This window comes from Mycetomoellerius zeteki, unplaced genomic scaffold, assembly GCF_001594055.1.
Source record: "Mycetomoellerius zeteki isolate Tzet28-1 unplaced genomic scaffold, Tzet1.0 scaffold98, whole genome shotgun sequence".
NCBI lineage: Eukaryota > Metazoa > Arthropoda > Insecta > Hymenoptera > Formicidae > Mycetomoellerius > Mycetomoellerius zeteki.
This window is the reverse complement of record NW_017258021.1, coordinates 1,116,781-1,140,711: the sequence shown is the minus strand read 5'-3', so window position 1 is coordinate 1,140,711 and position 23,931 is coordinate 1,116,781. Positions and strand designations below refer to the sequence as shown.

Genomic DNA, 23,931 nt, shown 5'->3' with positions numbered 1-23,931 from the left:
AAATAAACTTTATAGTTCGATAATTAGTTTTCTATGCAGGTAATTGAATAAATTACGATTTTTAATTCAAATTCCATTTTATTACATGAAACTGTATAATATTTTCACAATTAGAATATAGGTATTCCTAATTGTAAAGGACACATATCTATTGATATGAATCAAAGCAAACTTTCACGTATATGATATATGATATCAGTATTTAAATTTAATAAAATAGTATAAAAAACATTTGATATTTTTTCATATTGCTCGTTTTTATATTATTGATTTATTATAATTTTAATGTCTTATATATTATGTTTTTTTAATAGGATTTATAAATTAATGATTTAATAGGATTTACAATATAATGACATTAATCAGTTATTAATTATTTGTCCTGAGTACATTCATTTCTTTTTTATATAAATATTATATAATGAATAAATAAAATAATTCTATTTGAAATATATTAAATACACGCTACAAATTGTCAGAATATATTCTGACATGTATTTGCATAATAGTAAAAATTGCATATTGTACTACTTGATAACAAATTTTGAAATCAGCTAATAATAAGTTACGTAAAATGTAAAATTGGCATAAAGAATATAATTATAATCGTTATACATAACTCAATATATCTTATTATTCTTGACGATAACAATTCAGATTAAAGATAATTCACAAATAACGTATTAATTGATAAACGAGACTAAAATTCTACGTAATTGCAATTTTTTTCATTTACGTGAAAGTGCATAAATAAAAAAAAATGATGTGAAATATATGTATATCAATTGTTTTATTTTAACTGAAATAATACTGTTGATATTTTTATATAACACACTTTGAAAACTCAATAAATTTCACTCTCTTAAAGTATACGTATATATGTATATGTATATATTTATATGTAGGGTGACCTATTTTAATTTATTTTACTACCCCTAAAAATTTTTTATTTTTGTTTAGACAAAAGTAGAATGGTTTTGAGAAGGATATATTTTGGTCAAGTTGTTTTTCTTCTAGATGAAGACGCCAAAAAGGTATAAATGTCATCTCCAATTTTTTAAATAGAATTATATGATTTCTTTGCATAATGATTTTTATAATTGTTCTACATATAAAAGTGTTAAGGTAAAGACATAAAAAAACCAATAGTTTATGAAAGATTTCATAATTTATTCTGACACATATTGACATAAAATGTATCCCGTAAACTATTAGTTTTTTGATAATCAAGGTATGATTATAAAAAATTAGTAATAGTTTATAAGATATTTAACATTTTATGTTAATATGTGCAAGAATAAAATATAAAATATATGTATCTTTTTAGCATTTCCATGTAGAAGAAAAACAACATAATCAAAATACGTAATAAAAATCTCCCTCAAAACCGTTCCACTTTCATTTAAAATATTTTTTTCTAAAATTAAAAATAAAAAAGTTTTTGGGAGGTAAATTAAAATGGGTCATCCTGTATATTAAATTATTGTACTTAGCTTCAACATTTCAAAATTTGTCAACAGTCACATATAACTCTTATATGACTAGCTTTAAATAATTTTATCATTTGTTAAATCAATGCTCACTTCTGATGAAATCATGTTTTCTGGAAAAAGAAATAAGATTTGATTTATTTGAAGTATTTGCGTTTTGTAATATTTAAAGATGTATATTGTGTTTACTGTTATTTAATTCGTTTTCTTTGCGTCCGTTTTCTCGTCTTTAGCTTGACCACGACCAAACAATCTAGCCAATGAGTCCCAAATTCCTCCCAAGAATAAAGCACAGAACAAATTTTCAAATGGCACAAATGGATCATGAATGCCAAGCAAAATTGATGATAACTGAAAAATGATATTATTGTTAATATTATTTTGTTTTTACATGTATCAAATGTATAAATTTTTATGAGATATTTTATTAGAATATGGACTTCACCTTGAAGTAGACGAAGAAAATGACAATGCCAAAGTACACAAGAGCATGAGGTGCAGAAATGAGATCAGTCTTCTTATCTAACACAAAGATAATTGATGCAACCATGGATGCTTTCGTAGGACTGTAAAAAAAATTATTGGTTATCATTATATTTATATCGGTTAAAAACATGATTATGTATTATAAAGGAGGGTACAATTTCTTTCATGATTCGTTCGGGGATTGTTTTATTTCTATATATTTTCTTATGTATTTTTTTCATGGAAATCGATAAATATCATAATAATGACGAACTGGATCAATAATTCTGAATGAATTTTTAAATGAAACATGGTCGATTTCATAATGATATCACTTATTTTGTAGCAATTTCGTAACAATAGTTAATAAGGATTTTATTCTTTATTTTAATGTACCAATTTTTTTTAGTATAATCATTATTATGATAATTTTTAGTTTCTACGAAGAAAAATACATAAGAAAATGTAGAAATAAAATGATCCCTGAATCGCGAAAAAGTGGAAAAAAAAAGTTGTATCCTCCTTCATAATTTAAATATCTGTTCACATAAATATTATAAATATTATAAATTTTACGTACAAACTGGGTTGCATGAATTCCATCGCAGTCGGTGTCCATACGCCACGTATGAGACGCTCAAATAATTTGGTAAATTCAGCTCCGTTACCTGTATAAATATTATAATTGCACATATGTTAACTGTTAAATATATTAGCTTATTTTACAGCGTGCGTTCGTATATTTTAGCGAAGATAATGTGATATACATTTCATTTGGTTTATATATTCCATGTTTTATGACGAACCTTTGAACGTTCCAATCAATATCATAATAAGATATGCATTTGGATAAAGTTTCCCTGCGTGAGTTACTCCATCGTATACCTTTTTACACCTGTAAAAAATAGCATAAGTTTATATGCATTGTGGCGTTTTATTTTAAATCATTTTTATATTCTCTTTTATATGTGCAAATACATAGTACTTATAAGTATATAGTGAAATAAAAAAAACATCTTAAAAAATTGATAAGCAATATTTACTTGCCTATAAATTTCTTTCATAGCAGCACATACTATTTTAACTGGTAAAAATTTGGCGATCTTATATCCAATATCAAACGGTGTGTAAAATATCACATACCTGAAACATTTAGAATAGTTTCCTTTTAATAATGCAAATAATTTTATTTTTTTTACTGATTTTATATCATTAATTTTTCTCTAATTAAAATTTTTTTATTTCTTGAATAGTTTTTGTAAAATTGACATAATATTAAAAAAATAATAGTTTATAAAATGCAAAGCATTATAATAAGCCACACAGACATTACTGACCACACAATAGTTGCAACTACCACTTGTGGTGTATTTTTCAATGGTGCAAGAATTGGTTCCCCTAATAATCCATTGCACAGCATACTGCTTGCAAAAACGGACAACATTGTGGACAGCCAACATGATAAAGGATGTTTGCGGGAAAATGCTTGTGCACCTAAATATAAGATATATCATAATTGTTATACATTATTTCCCGAAAATTTAACTATATGTAAAATTAAATTTTTGCCATCTATCTAATTTATAATAGTGTACATTTTAAATAAAAAATTACAAGAAAGGAATAAATATCTGAAACTATATCTACATTTATAATAGATCAAAGAATCATTTGTAAAATATTCTTTTTAGCAAACGTTTTTACCTTAAAAATTTTTTTTATGTAATAGATATAAGATTTTATTACAGTATTGAAGATATATACTAATTGAGATAAGCCAATTAGAGAATCCATACAAATACGTATAACACATTCCACATATGCAAACTCAGAGATGTGCAAGCTACTAACAATAAAAATATTAAAGAAATTTGTAGAAATTTTAAGTCTTAAAGAAATCGAATTTAAATTTCTGTTAATAAAAATTGAATTTCTGTTTGAATATTTTTCCCCATTGTATTAGAAAGTTAATTTGAAATCTATTTCTTAAAAATAATAGATCTTTCAAAATAATATTAATATTAAAACTAGATATTAAAAAACTAGAGAAAATTCAGTCTCTATCCTTATTTATTACTATTTTAAGTTATCTACAATTTTATTTGAATGAAAAAAAGCAAGAAAATTTCTTTATAAAATAATTTAATTTAAACTCTTTATAAGTTTAAGAATAGCAGTTTATAATATAAGAGTAAGATTTAATGTAATAAACAGATAATTTTCTATTAATGTAAACTGACAAGGAGCATATTTTAGAGAAGCTGCTTCCAAAAGAGCCCTTATTTTGAATACTTCTGGCTCTGTATACGTGCGGGCACGGTGCTGAAATAGACCAGCTGGGTTGTCTGTGTCATTGCCTTGAGATAGAATTATATGATAATTGTGTCGCCGAGAGTAGTAAAATCAGCTCTTAATTCTTGATCAATTTTGAACTTGGTAATGCTTCTTAATAATCTATTACTCCTTCCATTTAATTTTTGCATCTTATATTTGTTATCATTTATCATGATATCTTTTCTCAAATATATACAGGCTGTCAATCAGGAAATTATGAAAACCAAAAACAAAGCTGTCATTTTATATAACAAAAATGAATAGAATGTAATAGCTGTTATTCTGGAATATATATATATATATTATGTACATACGGGGTGTCCCACAATTCGTGACCAAAATTTTAATAACTTGTTCCTGACTTAAAAATAAGACAAAAATCCTAATACCAAAAAGTCGAGACTATAATAGTTTTTTAATTAATAGCGGTTAAAGTTAACTAATAACATATACAATAATATTCAAATACTTCACTAATCATGTTTAAACATAGAAAATAATTAGATATGCAACGTATATAACATAAAAATATTACAGGATATTAAAAATAATAAATATGTATAACGAATCATTTTAAATATGTACAATATGAATTATTTTAAATATGTATAATATGTATAATGAATTAATTTAAAAACTATAGCCTCGCATTTTGGTATTAGGATCTTTGTCTTATTTTTAAGTCAGGAATATGTTATTAAAATTTCGGTTACGAATTGTGGGACACCCTGTATATAGAAAGAGAACTAAATAAATTAAATGAAATATAAAATAAAATGAAATTTTATAGAAGAAATTCGTCATTTTTATTAACATACAGTGCAAAAGAATATATAAATACCGAAATTTTGTGAAAATGTTATAAAAAAATTGAATATTTAATTGGTTGCATAGCTCATGATATTCAGATTATGGCACAAGATAAATTAAATACTATTTGACACAAGAAATTAGTCTTTTTTTATTAGCTCATAGTATAAAAAATATATATATGTAAACTTATATAAATTTTATAAAAGATTTAACAATTTGATTCATAGCCCGAATATATTTTCAGATTTATAATGCGATATATTTTCGAAATAACAAAATGATTGAATTTAAACTCGAACAATCGAAGCATTCGAAAACTATCAAAGAATTTCAGGCGAATCGCTCTCATAGGAATGATTATTCGTGGAGAGGTCTTCTAAATATCAAAAATAAGTCATATATGCAATAGTTATTTTTTAAATAATATTAACTTTCAAATTTTAATAAATGTACATTTTTTTTGCACTGTATGCTAAAAATAACAGTATTGTTTAATTTTATTCTATTTTATATAGAGTATTATATTAATTTATTTCATTTTGTCTCCTTATTACAAAATAATAGCTATTCAGTAACTTTCTAATTATCACTCTGTAGATTGAAATAGCTCTTCAATTATGCAACAGTGATTATAGCCTCAATCAAACGTAAAATACAATCCGCGAGATAAAGTTATATAAACGAGAGAATTTCCATGTTGTCATTAACGTGCGTAATTTAAATGTGAATTACTCATGGAATGCTTGAAAACAGACGCGATGAATTTTTATGTATCAGAACAGCTTTCTATAATTTCGAGAAACGCGAATAATAAATATCTTTCCTCGATCCTGTTAACAACATTACGCAATCACACGGATAATCGTCATTTGCCGTTTCACGAAACCCTGGGAAATATAGTATATTATTTATCAGTTTACGTTACTTATCACATTATTTATCAGTCCTCGATTGTTGTTTGATAGTTTATTATTTGCTCAGAATATTTCAAGTGTTTAGCGAAATGACTGCAGTTGTAGCATATGTTAATTTTATCTTGACATGAGAAACGAACAATTTTATATATTTTTTTCTGGCGAGATCGCAGGAACATTGCTGGTTGTATCTAGCGTTGGATAATTCGATGTACTAGTTTAACTTTAATTTTGGTTTATCTTATTCTTTATCTGTTTTTAGTTGTGATGGTATATCAATGGTAATTTAAGAATGCATGTGTTACATGTCAAAACATTATTAAAAATATAAAAATTTCATAGAACGTTCTATTATTACGTCTGGCTGTATAAAATTTGACTACATAAGTCTCTTTTATATATATATATATATATTGGTTTAAAAGTTATTTAATTCTTTTGTTAGTCTTGATGCTTATGTAAAATCACGTTTTATAGTAGTTATTTGCAAATTTGATAAGATCATAGCATTACAAATTAAATCAAATTATATATATATATATATAATCTATAAAATTCTATAAAACTACTTTAATAAATATTTGTGCCAAAGTTTATTTGGATCTTATCTACTTATATGTTAAAAAGTTATTTACCTAAAACTACAGCAAAATGTGATCATTTTGTTGCATAAAGTCATTATTTATTGTTTTGTTTTTGGTTTCAAAGGTATTTATACCAAAAATTGTTGGCTAATATTGACTTTTTTAGTTAATTTTTTGGTTGACAGGTTTAGCTGATAGAAACATCCTTAACTTTAATGTTTAATTAACTCTTCTCCATCTTTTTCTAAAATTAGAAAAAGATGAAAAATAAGCTGAACTGAGATTAAAATTAAAGATGTGTGAGCAAAAGTGTAAGGGAGGAGGGAGAGGGAGACAGAGAGAGCAAGAGAGAGGGAGAGAGAGAAATAGAGAGAAACCACGTCTGTAAATATAAAATTTTGCGAGTAAACATGGGACGTGGTTGCCCTCCGAGGTCACGGAGAAGTTGATCACCGAGAGTCCCCACGGCCGGGGGACATACCGGCAAGAGAGCGCTACAAATTTAGAAACGCGGCCGGAGCGCGGACCGGCGCAACTCACCGGTTCCTAGATCATCCCTGACGTGCGCTGCGACCAGCACACAGTGTGCTATGTCGAAATACGGGAACATTTTCAGCTTGATGACCTGATTGGCCATGTCCAGGAACGCCTCGGGATCCATGGTCGCGGAAGCACGTTGCTCGTTCGCCGTTCGTCGTTTCTCGCCTGATCGTGTACACGACGTACCACACGACGTTCACACACCTCACACGCTTTACGCGAGCACCACGACTTGTTTGTATACTCCTCAACAACTTCCTCGATTCAAACGCTCGCGACAGAGCGCCCGCGAGCGACGTCAGCTACGCGTTGTCTGCTATCGTCGTCTGCTAGGCTATTCCAACCTAACCTAACTTCGCGCTCGACTCGACAGGAATTATAAAAAAAAAAAAGAGATCACGATTTCTTGCTTTATCGATTGAGTGCGCGCAGTGTTGTTTCTTAAATTGTGTGTAGATGGCAATGAAACATTGTGAGTATAGCAACCTAAAGATTTCTGCATTGCCTACTATTTTTGTGATAGCCCAAAAGATCTCTATATTATCGACATGACTATTTCAATGGCTACGTTTACACCGTGCACTTAGTCCGCGAACTATACGATAAATGTCTTTGTTTACAAGATGTATACAGGATAAACAAAGACACCTATTGTATAGGCCGCGGTCTAAATGCACGGTGTAAACGTAGCCAGTGAGTGCTTTCCATTTGGGACACTTTCAAAAAGATCAAATAATATTCGAAGACTATCCCTACACTAATGGCGAATTCAATTGGAAGCACTAGTGCGCACTGGTGCATATTAAAGCCTGTATAGGGACTCTAGACTATCCGAGTGTCTTCGAATATCATTATATTTTTGTTTAACAATGATCGGTGAACAACTAAATGATATTCAAAGCGTCGATCATGAGCATCAAATAAATGAAACTACATGAACTGAATCTTATGGAAGTATATTTGTAATCTATGCACCGCGTAAAGTAGTGTATAACACTATGATATAACGATGTGTTTTAATTTGATAAACTTTGATACTATGAAGCTAACCTAATCTAAGATGGAAATGTTTATCGTTGTACATATGATTATTTAAATAGCTATTGCACTAATATTTTGCGTTAGCTTCTATGTTCTTTCAATAATTAGTTTTGACTTGTTCAAAAAGCTGATATTATATAGAATTAATTCTTATCATCTTAAATGTTTACATGATTTAATAAAAAAAAATAAAAATATTTTCTAATCGTTGGCTGCGTTCAGCAGACTCAACAGTTTTGCAACCGTTTTATGATTGTCTGCTGAGATAGGACCATTCTTCTAGATCTAAAAGTATGATCCAATTAGCGCGAAGGAAACTTCCAACAGTTGCAAAACAACCGTTCTGCTGAACGCAGCCAATTAGTTTTATCCTATAAGCGCAAAATATTTCTAGAATGTTATATAAATATTATTAAAAAAATTAAAATAATATAATATTTCAAGAATATTGTATATTTTCTAATATTATGCCACTTGTAGAGTAATTACATTATAATTAAAGTTTCATTAAAAAGAAAGCAAAAAACACCGATGTTTAAGAAACATCGATATTAAAAAAAATCAGCCGATAGTTTATCAAAATTATCGAAAGTGTGCTTCGAAGTTAACCTCAATGTCAAACATCGAGGTCATTCTTATCGACATAACGATGCACATCTCTACCCGAGATTGATTAATAGCATGCAAATTTTCATACATCCACAGATGTTGATTGTAAAGATTTACAATAGCGGTTCTCTTAAATTTTATGTCATTCATAAAAAGTACAAATACTTCAAAATGTGATATATATTATAATTACATTGTGGCATATCATTGACGAAAGATTAATCGTGATTAATAATAATAATTCGTCTGCAGTTCTTGTAATCTCTGTATATGTGACTCATAAGTACTACGATGTTTAAGTACTATCGTTGAGGCGCGTACATAGTAGAGAACTGCTGCATCAGAGTGAGTCGGATGCTTATATTAAAGAGGTAATAACATTTCATTAGAGCGCACTGAATGTGAGTGCACGTTAAGTTCAATCCGTCAATCGAAATACTACGCAGTAGGCTTTGCACGTTTGCTACAATAATGTCGAGTTGTTTTACTTTGCTGTTTCATCTTGTGTGTTGTATTTTAATAAGCCTCGTGACAGCCTCGAAGCCGTTGTCAATTTTATTGTTAGAGCCTACTCCATCGTTTAGCCATCACGTCTGGGCAATGAATTTAATTAAAGGATTGCTTCGCAAAGGCCATCATGTACACGTAGTGAGCGTAGGCGAGACTAAGATCAAGGATAAACTCGCGCAGAATTTGACATACGCCGTAAGTAGATTTTACGAAACGTAAAAAAGTGTCAGAATGTCTCGAAGACATTTTGACAAGTAAAACTATGTTATATATTAATTGGATATATATATATGTGCACATGTTAATTTTGACGAACTATTATTATTATTGAAAGTACTTGCAAAACTATTATTATTGAAAGTACTTGCAACATGATGAGTAATGATATGTCCATTTATTGGCAATACTTAATAAGAAAATTTGAAATGTTCATGAAAAATTGATGAAAATACAAAGAAAATATGAGAAAATTATACTATCCAAAAATAAAATATACACTATAAAAAAATAAAACGTTAATTTTAACTTAAAGACTGCTATGAGCAGGCAAAAACACATTGGAAATGATTATTTACACTAGTGTTGCAAATGATATATAGCGGACAGTCTAATTTATTCATATTTCTCTCGACTTTTACCAATTTTTCATAAACATTTTAATTTGTTCTATGAAATGTTGATGATTGCTGATGAAATGGACATCGTTGTTCATTATTTTTCAAGTACTTTTAGTAATGAGGGTATCATAAAAATCGGTGTATATATGTATATTAAAAAATATATATGTATATTAAAAAGTGTTCCTTGTAAGTATAAATCGATCATTTAAAATTTAGAAAACGAATAAGAAAGAATATAACTTCTGTTTAAAAAAATATTATTTTATATTTTATATAACGTTCATGTGCTTTTGGAGATCTTAATTTACATTTTTACATGTCTTCTCCTGTATAGTAAAGGCTACTTATTATTATCAGGTGTTCGATGTGATGAAAATTTATGAAGAATCCGAGGATTATAATCCGTCTGAATGGGAACAGTATAGCGCATTTTATATGGGATATTTTATATATCAGTTGGGAATCGATGCATGTGATACAATCATAGAAACTAAAGCAGCGAAAGAGCTTTTGGAAATGATTAAGACGGTCGAGTTTGATGTTATAGTGCAGGATATTACATTATTTCAATGTTTATACGGATTGTGGGAGGTGTGAAGACAAACAAAACAAACAGTGAAATATAGCTATTTAATACTTTTTTAGATTATAAATGACTAAATTCGCTATAGAACGACTCATATCAGTCGAGCCACTAACAATTATTAGTTCATATACGAATTTTTACAGATCAAATTGCGTAGCAAACTAAAAACGTCTCGTCATTGTTTATCTCACTCAGTAATAACCTTTAGCATCTATTTTCTTCATACGGCGCATTGCAACAAATATTGAAATAAATAATCTTATTACTTAAGGCTTCTAATAATAATACAAAAAACGTACAAATGTTGAATAAAAAGATATTCCTTTTTTTACGATCGAGTAACATATAATTTATTTTATTTTGTGTATTTATTACAAAGTAACAGCCATTTAATTCTAATCTTTTTCCATTGTTATTTCGTAAATATTGTTTTTTAGGATGCTAAAGGTAAACCACCTATAGTAGGTTATATTCCGTTTGGCCCTGTACCTTGGCTTAAGGATTTTATCGGTGGTCCAAGTTACCCAACTGTTCGACCTTACATGCATGTAGCCATTGCGAAACCCGTAGGTTTGTGGCAAAGAACATGGAATACTTTATATTACATTATGGATGACCTCATACGACATTATTATTTTTTACCTACTGTTCAACGGCTTGCTGAGAAATACGTGGGCCACACAATCAGACCATTACATGAAATAGAAAAAGATAGTATTAATATTGTACTACTCAATAGTCATCCCGCATTCGAGTCTGGGATTCCATTGCCCCCGAATACTTTCGAGATTGCAGGATTGAATGCTCAGACCATAAAACCGATTGACGGCGAAATAGTGGTAACGTATTCCGAGGTAAGAGAAGTTGTTCTTATTTAAGAATTAGGAACAAATTGCAAAAAGAATATTAACAAAAAAACAGTGTATTATACTATATCATACTATAGAAATAGAATTTTAATGAAATTCTAATTGAATTTTTATCTCTAACCTAAGAATCTCGAATTTCGAATTCGAATCTAAAGAATTTCGAATTCAGACTCAATAAAAGAATAAAAAACCTAGTCAACAGATCTGTAATGACAACTGAGAATAATAACTCAAATACCGAAAACGAAGATGCGACGATACAGATCGTAAACATGATCGTATTTCCATATATTAAATCAATTACGAGCAAGATTACTAATGTAATAAATAAATCAAAAACTATAGGGTATAGATGTCTAAACGACTTATCGACATATATTTTCTGACCTATGATATCAGTCCTTTTGTAAACATCTGACAATCAATAGCTGTTTTATTATACATGATGATACAGTTTTTGATTTCGATTCAATAGACTATTTTATATAAATTAACATAAATGTGAACTTAACTTTTCTCATCATCTATAAATTATTTTACTCATTTAATTAAAAATTGACATTCAATTATAAAGAATATAATAGTATAGTCATTGAAGAAATCCTCGATCGGACTGTCGGGTTTTTTTATGAATTTGTGACCGAGCTAATTCTCGATAACAACCGAAAAATTAATAAAACACTTTTATACCATGGACTTTCAAACTTCTGATTGGATACCTATTTCGATCCGTAATATTTTAACGTAGTACTAAGTATGTAAAATTAGCTTAGAGCGATAATTTATAATTTTTCTATAATTTATTATATGTATGTTCGTTGACTTTGTAAGGGGTTATTAAAATGTTATTATTTATTATCACTGAGGAAGACTTTGTAAGTCGAAATGTTTGAAATTTATAGCATTGTACTTATGTAATTAAAACGAATTTCATCTCATGAGTTAATTGTAATTGCTCGTTTAAAAAAGCCTTGATATCAATTATATTGCGTTGAATTCACACGAGCTTGTTTTTTTATATTTTTTATATTTAGCACGCTTATTATTTCATCTTGTATTACAAATTTTCATATTTTGTTAAGAATATTTTACAAGAAAATACTGACTTAATTGATACAATTTCAGATAAACAATTAGAAGAAAAAATCTGGGAAATATATATTATAGGGAAAAAGATTTTGTTAATTTCGTGTTTAGTTCTGTTTTAATAAATTTATAAGAGGTATAATAGGAAGGAAAATCTTGTTAATTTTATATTTAGTTCTGTTTAATAAATTTATAAGAGTTTTTACACTTATATTTCTTATTGGGTTGAACGGAAAATTTGTTTTGCTTGTTTAGTCGAATTGAAAGTATGACTGTTTGCCATATTGTCGGAATATTTGCAATCATTCGAGTAAAAAATAACGCAATTATTTTTTATAATAATATCTGGATTTTATCGTTATTTTACAATATAAAATTATACAATAAATAATACAATAAATTATACAATATAAAATTATACAAAAAATATACAATATAAAAGTTAGTAGAAGGCTTAAAAAAGGCTTCATTCCTCATTTTTATGCAATAATTCTTATTGTTATTGTTACTTCATTTAAAGTAATCTAATTTAAAAAATTAGATTATAATATTTAACGTAAATAATGCTTTTGAAAATTAATTTAACTCCAGTTAATTTCACCTTAACGCAATTTTTGATTAAAGTATTTTTTTTGTTCATACAATTTTTAATACAACTAAATTAATTTAAAAGAAAAAAATTAACTTACTCAATCATATGATATCTTTATATTATATATTATTAAAATGTAATTTTGCAGGATGTGCGTGTATTTCTTGATGAAGCAGAGAATGGAGCTATCGTAATATCCTTAGGAACAAATGTAAAATGGAAATCAATTGGATTAGACAAAATTGAAACTGTCTTACTAGCTCTATCCAAATTGAAACAACGAATATTATGGAAGCTTGATATTGAAATGCCATTTGAAATACCAGATAATATAATGACTGTGAAATGGATACCGCAAAAAGAAGTTTTATGTACGTTTCTTAGTATTAAAAAAAATACGAAAAACATAACTCGACATATATCTTTTGTATACATACATTGTACAATTATTTTTTGTTTAATTAACTTTTAAAGTAAAAATTAGAATGTCAATCTAGCAGACTTTTTAAATTTAATTAAATTTAAAAAATAGCATTGGATGGATGAGATTATTGTTGCAAGAATGTACTTTCAATAATTTATTCAGTGTTATTAAAAATATTTAAATTATTATTCTACCATTTTAATAAAATATCGCAGTAATTAAACATGAAAACATTACGCATATAAATGTTTTATGAATTAAACGATTCTTACATGACTTATTATGAAATTCCACTTTAAATTACAAATGTGATGAAAATATTGGTTTTTGTTAAATGAAATTTATCCGATTATTTCGCAGTAAGGTCTAAACAATTTTGTTTTCTTTCATTCTTTTTATATTTATAGACAATATTTTAGTTTTTAATTTTGTTATTATATTTTACAACAATCTCTTTAGAATAACAAGAATACTTTATTATAAGAAACTTTTTTCTTTAAATATATAAAACGAGAAAGGTTTCTAAGAATTAAATCATATAAATGTTAAACTCGAGCCGACATAAATCGACACAGATATACATGTGAAAATTATTAATTATACTAAAGATGTTCCGACTCTAATTTTTGATTATTATCAGTACCTAGCTGACGAATTAACAGATAAAATAATAAGCATTACATTAAATTTTATTAATTCTTTTCTTTAAATGATTGATAACATTGTTAATTAAAAAGTGCATTGTATTAATTTAATTGAGATAATACAAAATGTCTATATCAATGTGAGATTTTCATTCTAATAGTCGAGAGTTAAAATCTATCATAAAAAATTTTTATGTTTAGCTCATAAAAATGTAAGAGCAGTTTGGACTCATGGTGGTCTTCTCAGCACACAGGAAGCTATTTGGAAAGGTATACCAATGATCGTAATGCCTTTTTTTATGGATCAAAAATCCAATGCACAAATATTAGTAACTAAAGGTGTTGGCATATATTTGGATATCAAAACTTTATCCGCGCAGACTATATTACACGCAGTTGAAGAAATACTTTACAATGAAAGGTATCAAATTTGGATTATATGTTTATATCATAATTATTTTAAGCAGTAAATTAATAACATAATCAAAGAATATAATATTGGAAATAATATCTAAATCAAGATTTGGAAATAACGTGTTACTTATAACGCCGTTATCGTTATCGTTACCTTTTTTCGGTTTTTAATGATCATTATTTTTTCTATCTGGTAACGGTAATGTCTTTATATTTTTACAATAACGGTAATAAAATTCGCTGTTACTTTTATTGTTACTTTAATTCCTTATTATTTTTATATGATATGTATATTATCTTTCAATGGATCGCATTATTTTATTGGAAATAAATTCTTAATAACGATTTGAAAAAAATGTTTAATACAGATTTTTAAAACCTGTTTGCTTTTTATATATAAGTTGCAATTTAAGTTCTTAAAGACAAATATGTATCAAAAAAAAATTTTATTTATTTATATTTGTTTGTTAATAAAAATTTCATTAGAAGGAATTACAGAAAATTTTTATTAGATAAGTTTAATACAAAGAAAATCATTTTATATAAAGACTAGCTTAAAGTTTTAAATTTTAATTTTGACAGATAAATTAATATTGAGTATTAAGTAGTGATCATTAAATAATTTTTAAATCTGATCTCTCTTACTTTAACATTATAAAAAAATAACAAAAAAAGTAACGAATTGTTACTTTGTACGTGACGAACAATGGTAACGTAACGCATTATTCTTATAGAGCTACATTTCCAAATCTCATTCAAACTAATACAAAGTAGTATAAAGAGTATCTCAGAATAATCGTACAATTCTTTTAAAATAAGGGGAAATGATTTTTATAAAAAATCCCAAACATTTTGATAAGTATATGGAGTTTTAAAAGAGTTGTATGGGTGATATGGAAAATCTTGTATTTGATTAAAAAAGTTCCTATAAAAAATTAGATTATTAAATTTGATTTTTCTGCTTATATATTTTGTTATACTTCTTTCTTCGATTAAGATATATAAGTTGTATTATATTATTAATAAGAAAACATTTTTGATGCAGTTATACAAGAAACATGAAACAATTATCTAGTAAATTCCGGGATCGATCGATATCGCCGTTAGACTTAGCTGTTTGGAGCATTGAATACGCTGTCCGTCATCCAAATGGAACTTTAGTAACACCGCTTAAATTCCAGAGCAAAATAGAACAAAATCTAATCGACGTCTATGCATTTTTATTTTTTAATCTTACCATAATATTGTTAAGTATATTTTTTACGATAAAGATACTTATTAACTTTTATTATAATCATATACATATCACATCTAACAAGAAATTGTATAAAAATAAACAGACTTAAGCCGTTGAAATGTCAACTGTAGACGCGTATAGACAATTACTGCAATTAATATTATTTATACTGCAATATTATTGTAATTAACGCTTTAATTTACTTTATTTTAAGAAAGTAAAATTAATGAATAAGTATAAAAATGTAATATTAATTATACAAATGTTGTAATCAGTACTGTATACTGTTATGTAAGTATTTAATTATAAAAATAAATCTATATAATAGTAATGTGAGAAATATTTAAATGATATTATTAATATTAATTAATATTTAAAAAAATTTATCATTTTTAGATATTCGCTGATGTGATGAAAAATGAATTCAAGAATTATTAGACTAGCAGAAACGTATAGCATACTTTATATATCAATGGGGAATCCATGTGACGAAGTGATAAAATCTAAAGTAGAGATGCACCGGATATCCGGAAAGGATTACTAGATATCTGATTTCTAAAAAATATATCAGTGATAATAAAAATTTCAGGTATTCGTACCATTGTACACTCCAATTCAATATAAAGTTTCGGCTGGATATATTGCCAGAAATCAGATATTCAGCAAATATCCTTCTTGGATATCCGGTGCATTCCTAATCTAAAGCAGCGAAAGAGCTTTTGGAAATAATTAAGACTGTCAAGTTGATCTGTTGTAGTGTAAGATATTACATTTATTGAATACTTTTACGGGAGGTGAAGATAAAGTACTCTCCAATTAATAAAATTTGTTTAATCCAGAACTGTCCAAGATCAGTGTTTTTTTGGCTTGAAATCGAAATGTGTCGGTATTCATAAACATAACGAAAGACACAGGTCAAAAACTTTTAACTATTTCAAACTAGTGTTGTCTCTGAGACCGAGCGTCGCATGCTACGACAAAACAGCAATGAAGTAAGGAGTACGAACGGTAATACGTGAATACATTTCGACTTCAAGCAAAAAAACACTGACTTTGGACAGCTCTGGTTTAATCCATTTTTAAATTGCAAGTGACTGAAGTTGTCTTATGAATTAAATCATATTTGCATAGATTGTGTAAAAAATGCTTAGTCGGCAATTGTCATTCATATTTCTAGATAACAAAGTAACGTTATTTTTACTTTAAAATTAGGTCTTTTATTATGATATTTTGAAATTAAAATGATGACAAATAACGTCATTTTGTTATGTCAAAGTATAAGTATTTTTTACAGTCGCTTTTTATTTTAAAATGACATAAAATGTTGAAATGGACGGTTTTATTAGTCTCTTCTGTGTAATACAAAAAATACAAAAAAATTTGTCAAAGGTTTCACTTTTATTAACACACAATACAAGAGGAATATATTTATATAAATTTGTAAAAGTAAATATTATAAAAGAAATCTAAGAATTGATTTGATATTACAGTGCTTGAGTGATATAATGTATTGTTGTTGGAGTTCTCATATGCTTATAGACTCAGTATTTAGACTTATAGACTTATAGCTTATAGACTATTTATAATTAAGAATCATAGTTACAATAACATCAACTTTAATAAATGTAGAATAATATACGGAAATAATAATCGCAGATCCAATTACACCATACTTCCATATGAAACAATGGTTCTTATAGACCTGTGGTATTTTTCAATAAATTCGCGACCTCATGTTTGCAGAATCAATAAGTGATCACATCGCTTATTGATTGACAACTTGTTAAACTCATTCAATTTACAGTTGACTATCCTAGTAGCACAGTTTATTAACGCAATATTAACTTAATATGTCTCCAATGCATGCTAATATTTAACCAATATACAGGGTGGTCCATTTGAAGCTTCAGCACTGAATATCTCGAAAACTACGCATCGGATCAAAAAAAGTGGATAATGAAAGTTGTTCGTCTCGAAGGGGGACATTCAATGATATTAAACTCGACCCTTCACCCCCACTCCCAACTCCCACACTCAAAGAAAAACTTCAGCTTTCATGATAGATAGCAGAAAGTTTTTGCAAATTTTTTTAGGTATAGAGGCTTATGAAGTAAAAAGAAAATTTTCTATTTTTTCAGCTCGCGCGCGCGGCGTATTATATTATGTTACTAAAAAATGATAAAAATTTGGTAGAAATTACCAAACTCACAAAAATCAAAAAAATATAGTAACCTTTCGAAAATAAAGATTTCAAGCTTTAAAACTTTTTTTTTAATTTAAATTTCGTTCATTTTTAACAAAGATATATATTACATATTCACGTTTGAACTAAAAAAACGATGTTACTTTCTAAATAATTCCATTATCGTGTATTATGTAAAGATCGACTAATTATTATGCATGCAAATGTTTTCACCCAATCTTAAAGAAGCGACAGCAGCACTATAGTATGAATAGATACTGTGTATTATATATGTACTTTAAAAAATTCATTTATGCATCCTTTTTCCTTTTTTCTCAATAATTATACAATCAAGTTGTCGGAAAATGTTAATGTCAATATGTCAATTCAGCATGTTATTAAAGCGATATTACCGTCAATCATTCTTATTTTAAAATGAAAAGACAACAAATGCTATAGTAGAATACTGATACATTCACTTGAGATTTAATTGAGAGACTACGCAGGAATTGTTGCTTTGTGCAACAATGTTAAGTTGTTTTACTTTATTATTTTACCTTGTTTGTTGTATTTTAATGAGCCTCGTGATAACGTCAGAAGCATTGTCGATTTTATTATTGGAGCCTATTCCATCGACCAGCCACCATGTTTGGACAGAGAATTTGATTAAAGGACTACTTCGCAAAGGCCATCATGTACATGTAATAAGCATACATGAAACTAAGATTGAGGGTAAACTTGGACAAAACTTGACATACGCTGTAAGTAGATGTTACGAGACTCAAAATCATTCATATTTACAGCAAAAAGTATTCGTACAGCGCGCTGAGAAAATATTTTAAAAAAAAACTTTATTTATAAAAGGTAAAAATTATCCAGCGAGAAATGAGTCGAATTGATGTCGAATCGATATCGATACGATGATTTCAACACCAATTTGACGACGTTTAATTGACAATCACTTCTTGGATAATTAACAGCATTTCGAAACTTTTCTGAGATACATTCTTTGGCATTTAATTACACCTACTTCCTCATTTTTCTTAAACTTGAGCGTATTATCACATGAATATATGTATTTTTGAGTGTTATTTGCTATTTAACATTTTATTTGACTGCATATATTTTGAATTATGCAAATTTAAACAATACCATGGCATTTTGCTAATATGACCTTCTATAGATATTGATTACTCACGACTTCTTTTTTGAGGTTTTCATATCAAAATAATTATTTGATAAAATCGATTGTAGCTCTATTGTTAATCTATAGTTTATATTACGTGTACTATTTTTAGTACTGAGCAGCTTATATGCAGAAGTTATGTGAATGTATATATACATTCATTTGCATACATTTTAAAATGTTTTACTTTTTTGTTAATTTTGTAACCAAATACTGTTTTCTAAATAAAACTAATATTTTAAGACTATTTTTATGGAAGATCACTTTATCACCCATTTTTTTCTTCGAGTTATTATTCAATATCGCCATATTTTTATTAATAGTATCCTAAGTAATAAATATTTCGTAACTTTGAGTCCAGAATCGATTCGACAACATTTTAACGAATGTAACTGTTAAGTTTTAAACTTAAATACTGATTATTAACAAAATTATTTTGTAAAATGTAATTGGGGTGCCATAATACCACCTTCTCCTCTACTTATTGTTATCAGGTATTCGATGATGTGATGAAAACTTACGAAGAATCTGAGGATTATAATCCGTCTGAGTGGGAACAGTACAGCGTATTTTATATGGGATATTTTACATATCAATGGGGAATCAATGCATGTGAGGCTATGACAAAAACTAAAGCAGCGAAAGAGCTTTTGGAAATGATTAAAAGTGTCGAGTTTGACGTTATAGTTCAAGATATTACACTAACTCAATGTTTCTACGGATTGTGGGAGGTGAAGATAAATAAAACAAACAGTGAAATATAGCTATTTAATACATTTTTAAATTGTAAGCGACTGAATTCGCCATAGAGCGGATGACTTATGTCAGTCAAGCCACTAACAATTATTAGTTGCTCGTGTAGCATGCGGTTCTTATAGATCAAATTGTGTTTGCATAGCAAACTAAAAACGCTTCGTTTATCTTAGTAATAATCTTTAGCACTTTTTTTCTTCATACGGCATTATAACAAATATTGAAAAAAATGATTTATTTATAAGGTTTCTAATACTACAAAAAAAAACGCGAAAATGTTGAATAAAAACATAGTATTTTTTACATAGTAACATATAATTTATTTTTTTGTGTGTATTTATTACAAAGTAACAGCTATATAATTCTAATTTTTCCCATTGTTACTCTGTAAATATTGTTTTTTAGGTTGCTAAAGGTAAGCCACCTATAGTAGGTTATGTTCCATTTGGTCCTGCACCTTGGCTCAAGGATTTTATCGGTGGTCCAAGTTATCCAACTGTTCGACCTTATACGCATGCAGCCATTGCGAAACCCGTAGGTTTGTGGCAGACAACATGGAATGTTTTCTATTACATTATGGATGATCTCATACGACAATACTATTTTTTACCTATTATTCAACGGCTTGCTGAGAAATACATAGGCCACACAATTAGACCTTTACATGAAATAGAAAAATACAGTATTAATATTGTATTAATCAATAGTCATCCTGCATTTGATACTGGGATTCCATTGCCACCGAATACCTTGGAGATTGCAGGATTAAATGCTCAGCCCATAAAACCGATTATCGATGAGGTAGTCGTAACGTATCCCGAGGTGAGAGAAATTATACTTCTTATTCAAAAACTAATAAAAAAATTGCAAAAAAAATTAAAAGAAAACAATGTATTGTACTAAGGAAATAGAATTTTAATGGAATTTTGATCGATTTTATTATCTGTTATAATTCCTAGTTGAAGAATAATTTTAAATTATATATTGTAATTTACTATTATTGTATCTCGTATTCCATGGATTTTGAAGTCCATTTCTTAACTTTGTTAAGAATATTATAGCAGAGTAATAAAATATTAATTTACTGATAATATCTTAGATAAATATATATGATTAGAATGAAAAATCTGTTAGGAAAAATCTTGTTAATTTCGTGTTTAGGTTTAAATTTTCAAGAGTTCCTGTACTTATATTTTATGTCGGATTGAATGAAAAGTTCCATTTTTTCAATAAAAAAGAAGGTTGCATGCGATGTGAAAATCTCTGCAATCACTGCAGTCGAATATACATATATACAGGGTGGTCCACTTAAATCGACCATCTGGAATATTTCGCTTATTTTTGATGATATAAAAAATGTTTCAAATGAAAATGGAACGGTTTTGAGGGGGACGTATTTTGGTCATGTTCTTTTTCTAGATGGAAACGCCAAAAAGATGTAAGGGTCACCTCCACTTCTTTAAATGGAATTGTATGATTTTTTTTGTACAATATGATTCCTCTAATTATTCTGCATATAAAAGTATTAAGGGGATCCTAAAGCCGTCTGTATTACCGATTAAATCGTAATTTTTGTATAACAAATACTTCTTTCTCTTTCACAGATTCGAAAATCCTTTTCCAGGATTAAAGTATACGCATTAATACGTGTTTGTGAGATGGAGTTTATACCAAGAGAGAACGACCAAAAATTTCGAAATTGATATATTTTTTACCATTTCTTAGCGTAACATGGCGTCTCAAGCTGTCAAGTGACAACATTTGTTTGATACAAAAGTTTTGCAACCTGTACTTACGAAATAGTGATCCACAAACGAAAGAAAATACATAGTTATTTATTTAAAAAATTATCCATTTTGCATACATAATTTTTTAAAGCAACTATGTGTTTTCTTTACGTACTTATTTTTAAAAAATTGAGATTTTTATCATTTATTTTATAATATATTTCTATGTATTTTTATTAGAGCACAAATTAAAAAAATATTATTTATTTATTAAAATAACTTATGATCCAGATAGTAAACCGTCACCAAGTTTGTCGTATTATTTTTAACTGTGATTTAGAATAATTCGTAATTTTTTAATATTTTGTTATCATTTTAAAAGTATGTATAAAACATCCTTAACAAAAAACGTAAATTCCTATTCAATCTAATAGAATATTTATACATATGTATCTAATTAATTTTAATATGTAAAGAAATACATTTTTAGATGTGCTATATTTTCAAAATATATCTAATTGAATAAATAGCAACTCATGATAGAGGTAGGTCACCGATATCGACATACCACTTTATTTTTAGGCAATATTTCTTAAACAAAAGGTAAAAATATAACTTCAAAAACATAAATACAAACTAAAAAGTGTCTTCTATCAGATAGAATAAGCAGTTTTTATAATACTGTTTCCAATTTTGCAATAATTAAGTTTTTCGTAAGTTATGCAAAAATGAGCGTCTGACAAAATGGGCTCCAAAACTGACATAGTAGACAATAATGCCAACATTCCTATTCTATAAATAAAGATATATCCTATTCTGTAAGAAAAACTAATTTATGGAACTATACACATTTAAAATGACATAATATTATATTATCAATAATACAGTCACTATTATTTTAATTACGCAATTTGCAAAAGAACACCGTAAGAATTTTCTTCTCGGATTCATAGAATTTGTTTTTAGCTGATTTGATATAGAAATAAGCCACAAATATATAAAAATTACGAGTTTGTACTTCTTTGATTAGCTAAACAGATCACATTTTTATTAATATCAATAAGGTGTAAAGTTTCTAAGAAATAAGGGAGTCGCTTTATATAGGAGACCAATGTCAGTATCGGTGATCATCCTCTATAGTTTCTAATTTCTATTTATTAATTAACTATTAATTAATTTCTATCGTAATTAAACACAGAAATGAATATTATAAAAATAATGTTCCATTCACACACACACACGCGCACGCACACACACACACACACACACACACACACACACACACACACACACACACAAAACAGTGATTTATAAAAAGTTTTGTGTGTATGAATTTTATTTGAATAAACTTGATAATACGACTTTCAGCTTAAATAAAATTTGTTTAAAAATGTATTAATTTTAATATATAAATATTACTTATAATTAGCTGTTTTGGTATTAAAATATTAATATTACCTTTGTATTTTATTAAAATATGTAACTTATCAATACTTCGCAGGATGTGCGTGTATTTCTTGACAGAGCAAAGAACGGAGCACTCGTAATATCCTTAGGAACAAATATAAAATGGAAATCGATTGGACTAGACAAGATTAAGACCATTATTCTAGCTCTGTCAAAATTGAAGCAACGAATTCTATGGAAGCTTGATATTGATGTGCCATTTGAAATACCGGATAATTTAATGATTGTGAAATGGATAATGCAAAAAGAAATTCTATGTATGTTTCTTGATACTTATAAAAATGCGAAAAGCATGGAATTTAACATATATTTTTTTGTAATTTTTATTTAATTAGCTTTCTATACAGTCTTTAAAAAAATTTTTATATTTAAGTTTACATATTACGCGTTTACCTTTTTCATTAAAGATTAAAATATCAATCTGTTCGACTTTTTAAAATTTGAGCGTAATATCATTCTCTCTTAAAAATAGTATTGAGTAGAATAAGATTACAAAAATGATTACAAAAATATACTTTCAACGGTATTATTTTTAATTATCTAAATATTATTTGAATCATCGTTCCAATATTTCAGTAAAATGTTGCGGTGGCCATACATGAAAACATTGCGTACATAAATGTTTTATGGATTAAATAATTTTTGCATGATTAATTACATTACAATAGAACACAGATTTTCCAACATCATTTTTTTTTCATCTCCCAGATTATTTGACTTCATTAACGAGTTCTCATGACGGTACGTAGTGCTGTGATCAAAAAAATTGCGCGTAGCACTATTGTCACGAGAGCTCGATAAGAAGGTCGGACAATCCAGGAGATGAAAAAAAATGATGTTAGAT

The 23,931-nt window shown here is 27.6% G+C and overlaps 3 protein-coding genes across 3 annotated transcripts in view; 2 read left to right on the top strand and 1 right to left on the bottom strand.

The window, feature by feature from the left end:
- Window positions 1-1,448: 1,448 nt before the first annotated feature.
- LOC108730891 (trimeric intracellular cation channel type B) lies at window positions 1,449-7,503 on the bottom strand. Its single transcript, XM_018460838.1, has 8 exons — window positions 7,141-7,503; window positions 3,293-3,449; window positions 3,003-3,098; window positions 2,762-2,850; window positions 2,536-2,623; window positions 1,936-2,056; window positions 1,680-1,841; window positions 1,449-1,603 (listed from the first exon to the last, which is right to left on the bottom strand). Exons 1-7 carry the CDS (start codon window positions 7,259-7,261, stop codon window positions 1,686-1,688), a joined length of 828 nt encoding a protein of 275 aa, XP_018316340.1. The 5' UTR covers window positions 7,262-7,503; the 3' UTR covers window positions 1,449-1,603; window positions 1,680-1,685.
- A 1,625-nt stretch (window positions 7,504-9,128) lies between these two features.
- On the top strand, window positions 9,129-15,881 carry LOC108730832 (UDP-glucuronosyltransferase 1-7C-like). The gene is made up of 6 exons (XM_018460759.1): window positions 9,129-9,495; window positions 10,278-10,511; window positions 10,944-11,360; window positions 13,202-13,424; window positions 14,323-14,542; window positions 15,581-15,881. Exons 1-6 carry the CDS (start codon window positions 9,262-9,264, stop codon window positions 15,879-15,881), a joined length of 1,629 nt encoding a protein of 542 aa, XP_018316261.1. The 5' UTR covers window positions 9,129-9,261.
- Window positions 15,882-18,434: 2,553 nt separating this feature from the next.
- Window positions 18,435-23,931, top strand: part of LOC108731017 (UDP-glucuronosyltransferase 2C1-like) — a 7,463-nt gene continuing 1,966 nt past the window's right edge. The window contains 4 exon segments of the mRNA XM_018461064.1: window positions 18,435-18,715; window positions 19,635-19,871; window positions 20,299-20,715; window positions 23,122-23,344. Of these exon segments, the coding sequence (XP_018316566.1) occupies window positions 18,482-18,715; window positions 19,635-19,871; window positions 20,299-20,715; window positions 23,122-23,344 (1,111 nt within the window). The 5' untranslated portion in view covers window positions 18,435-18,481.

What these genes read in the sequence shown, in the direction of transcription:
- LOC108730891 (XM_018460838.1), bottom strand. Translation starts at nt 7,261, where the DNA reads ATGGATCCCGAGGCGTTCCTGGACATGGCCAATCAGGTCATCAAGCTG. An exon ending in GTAGTTGCAACTATTGTGTG is followed by an intron (nt 3,099 to 3,292) that starts GTCAGTAATGTC and finishes TAAATGTTTCAG; the next exon opens with GTATGTGATATTTTACACAC. An exon ending in ATTGATTGGAACGTTCAAAG is followed by an intron (nt 2,624 to 2,761) that starts GTTCGTCATAAA and finishes ATATTTATACAG; the next exon opens with GTAACGGAGCTGAATTTACC.
- LOC108730832 (XM_018460759.1), top strand. Translation starts at nt 9,262, where the DNA reads ATGTCGAGTTGTTTTACTTTGCTGTTTCATCTTGTGTGTTGTATTTTA. An exon ending in CGCAGAATTTGACATACGCC is followed by an intron (nt 9,496 to 10,277) that starts GTAAGTAGATTT and finishes TATTATTATCAG; the next exon opens with GTGTTCGATGTGATGAAAAT. An exon ending in TAGTGGTAACGTATTCCGAG is followed by an intron (nt 11,361 to 13,201) that starts GTAAGAGAAGTT and finishes GTAATTTTGCAG; the next exon opens with GATGTGCGTGTATTTCTTGA.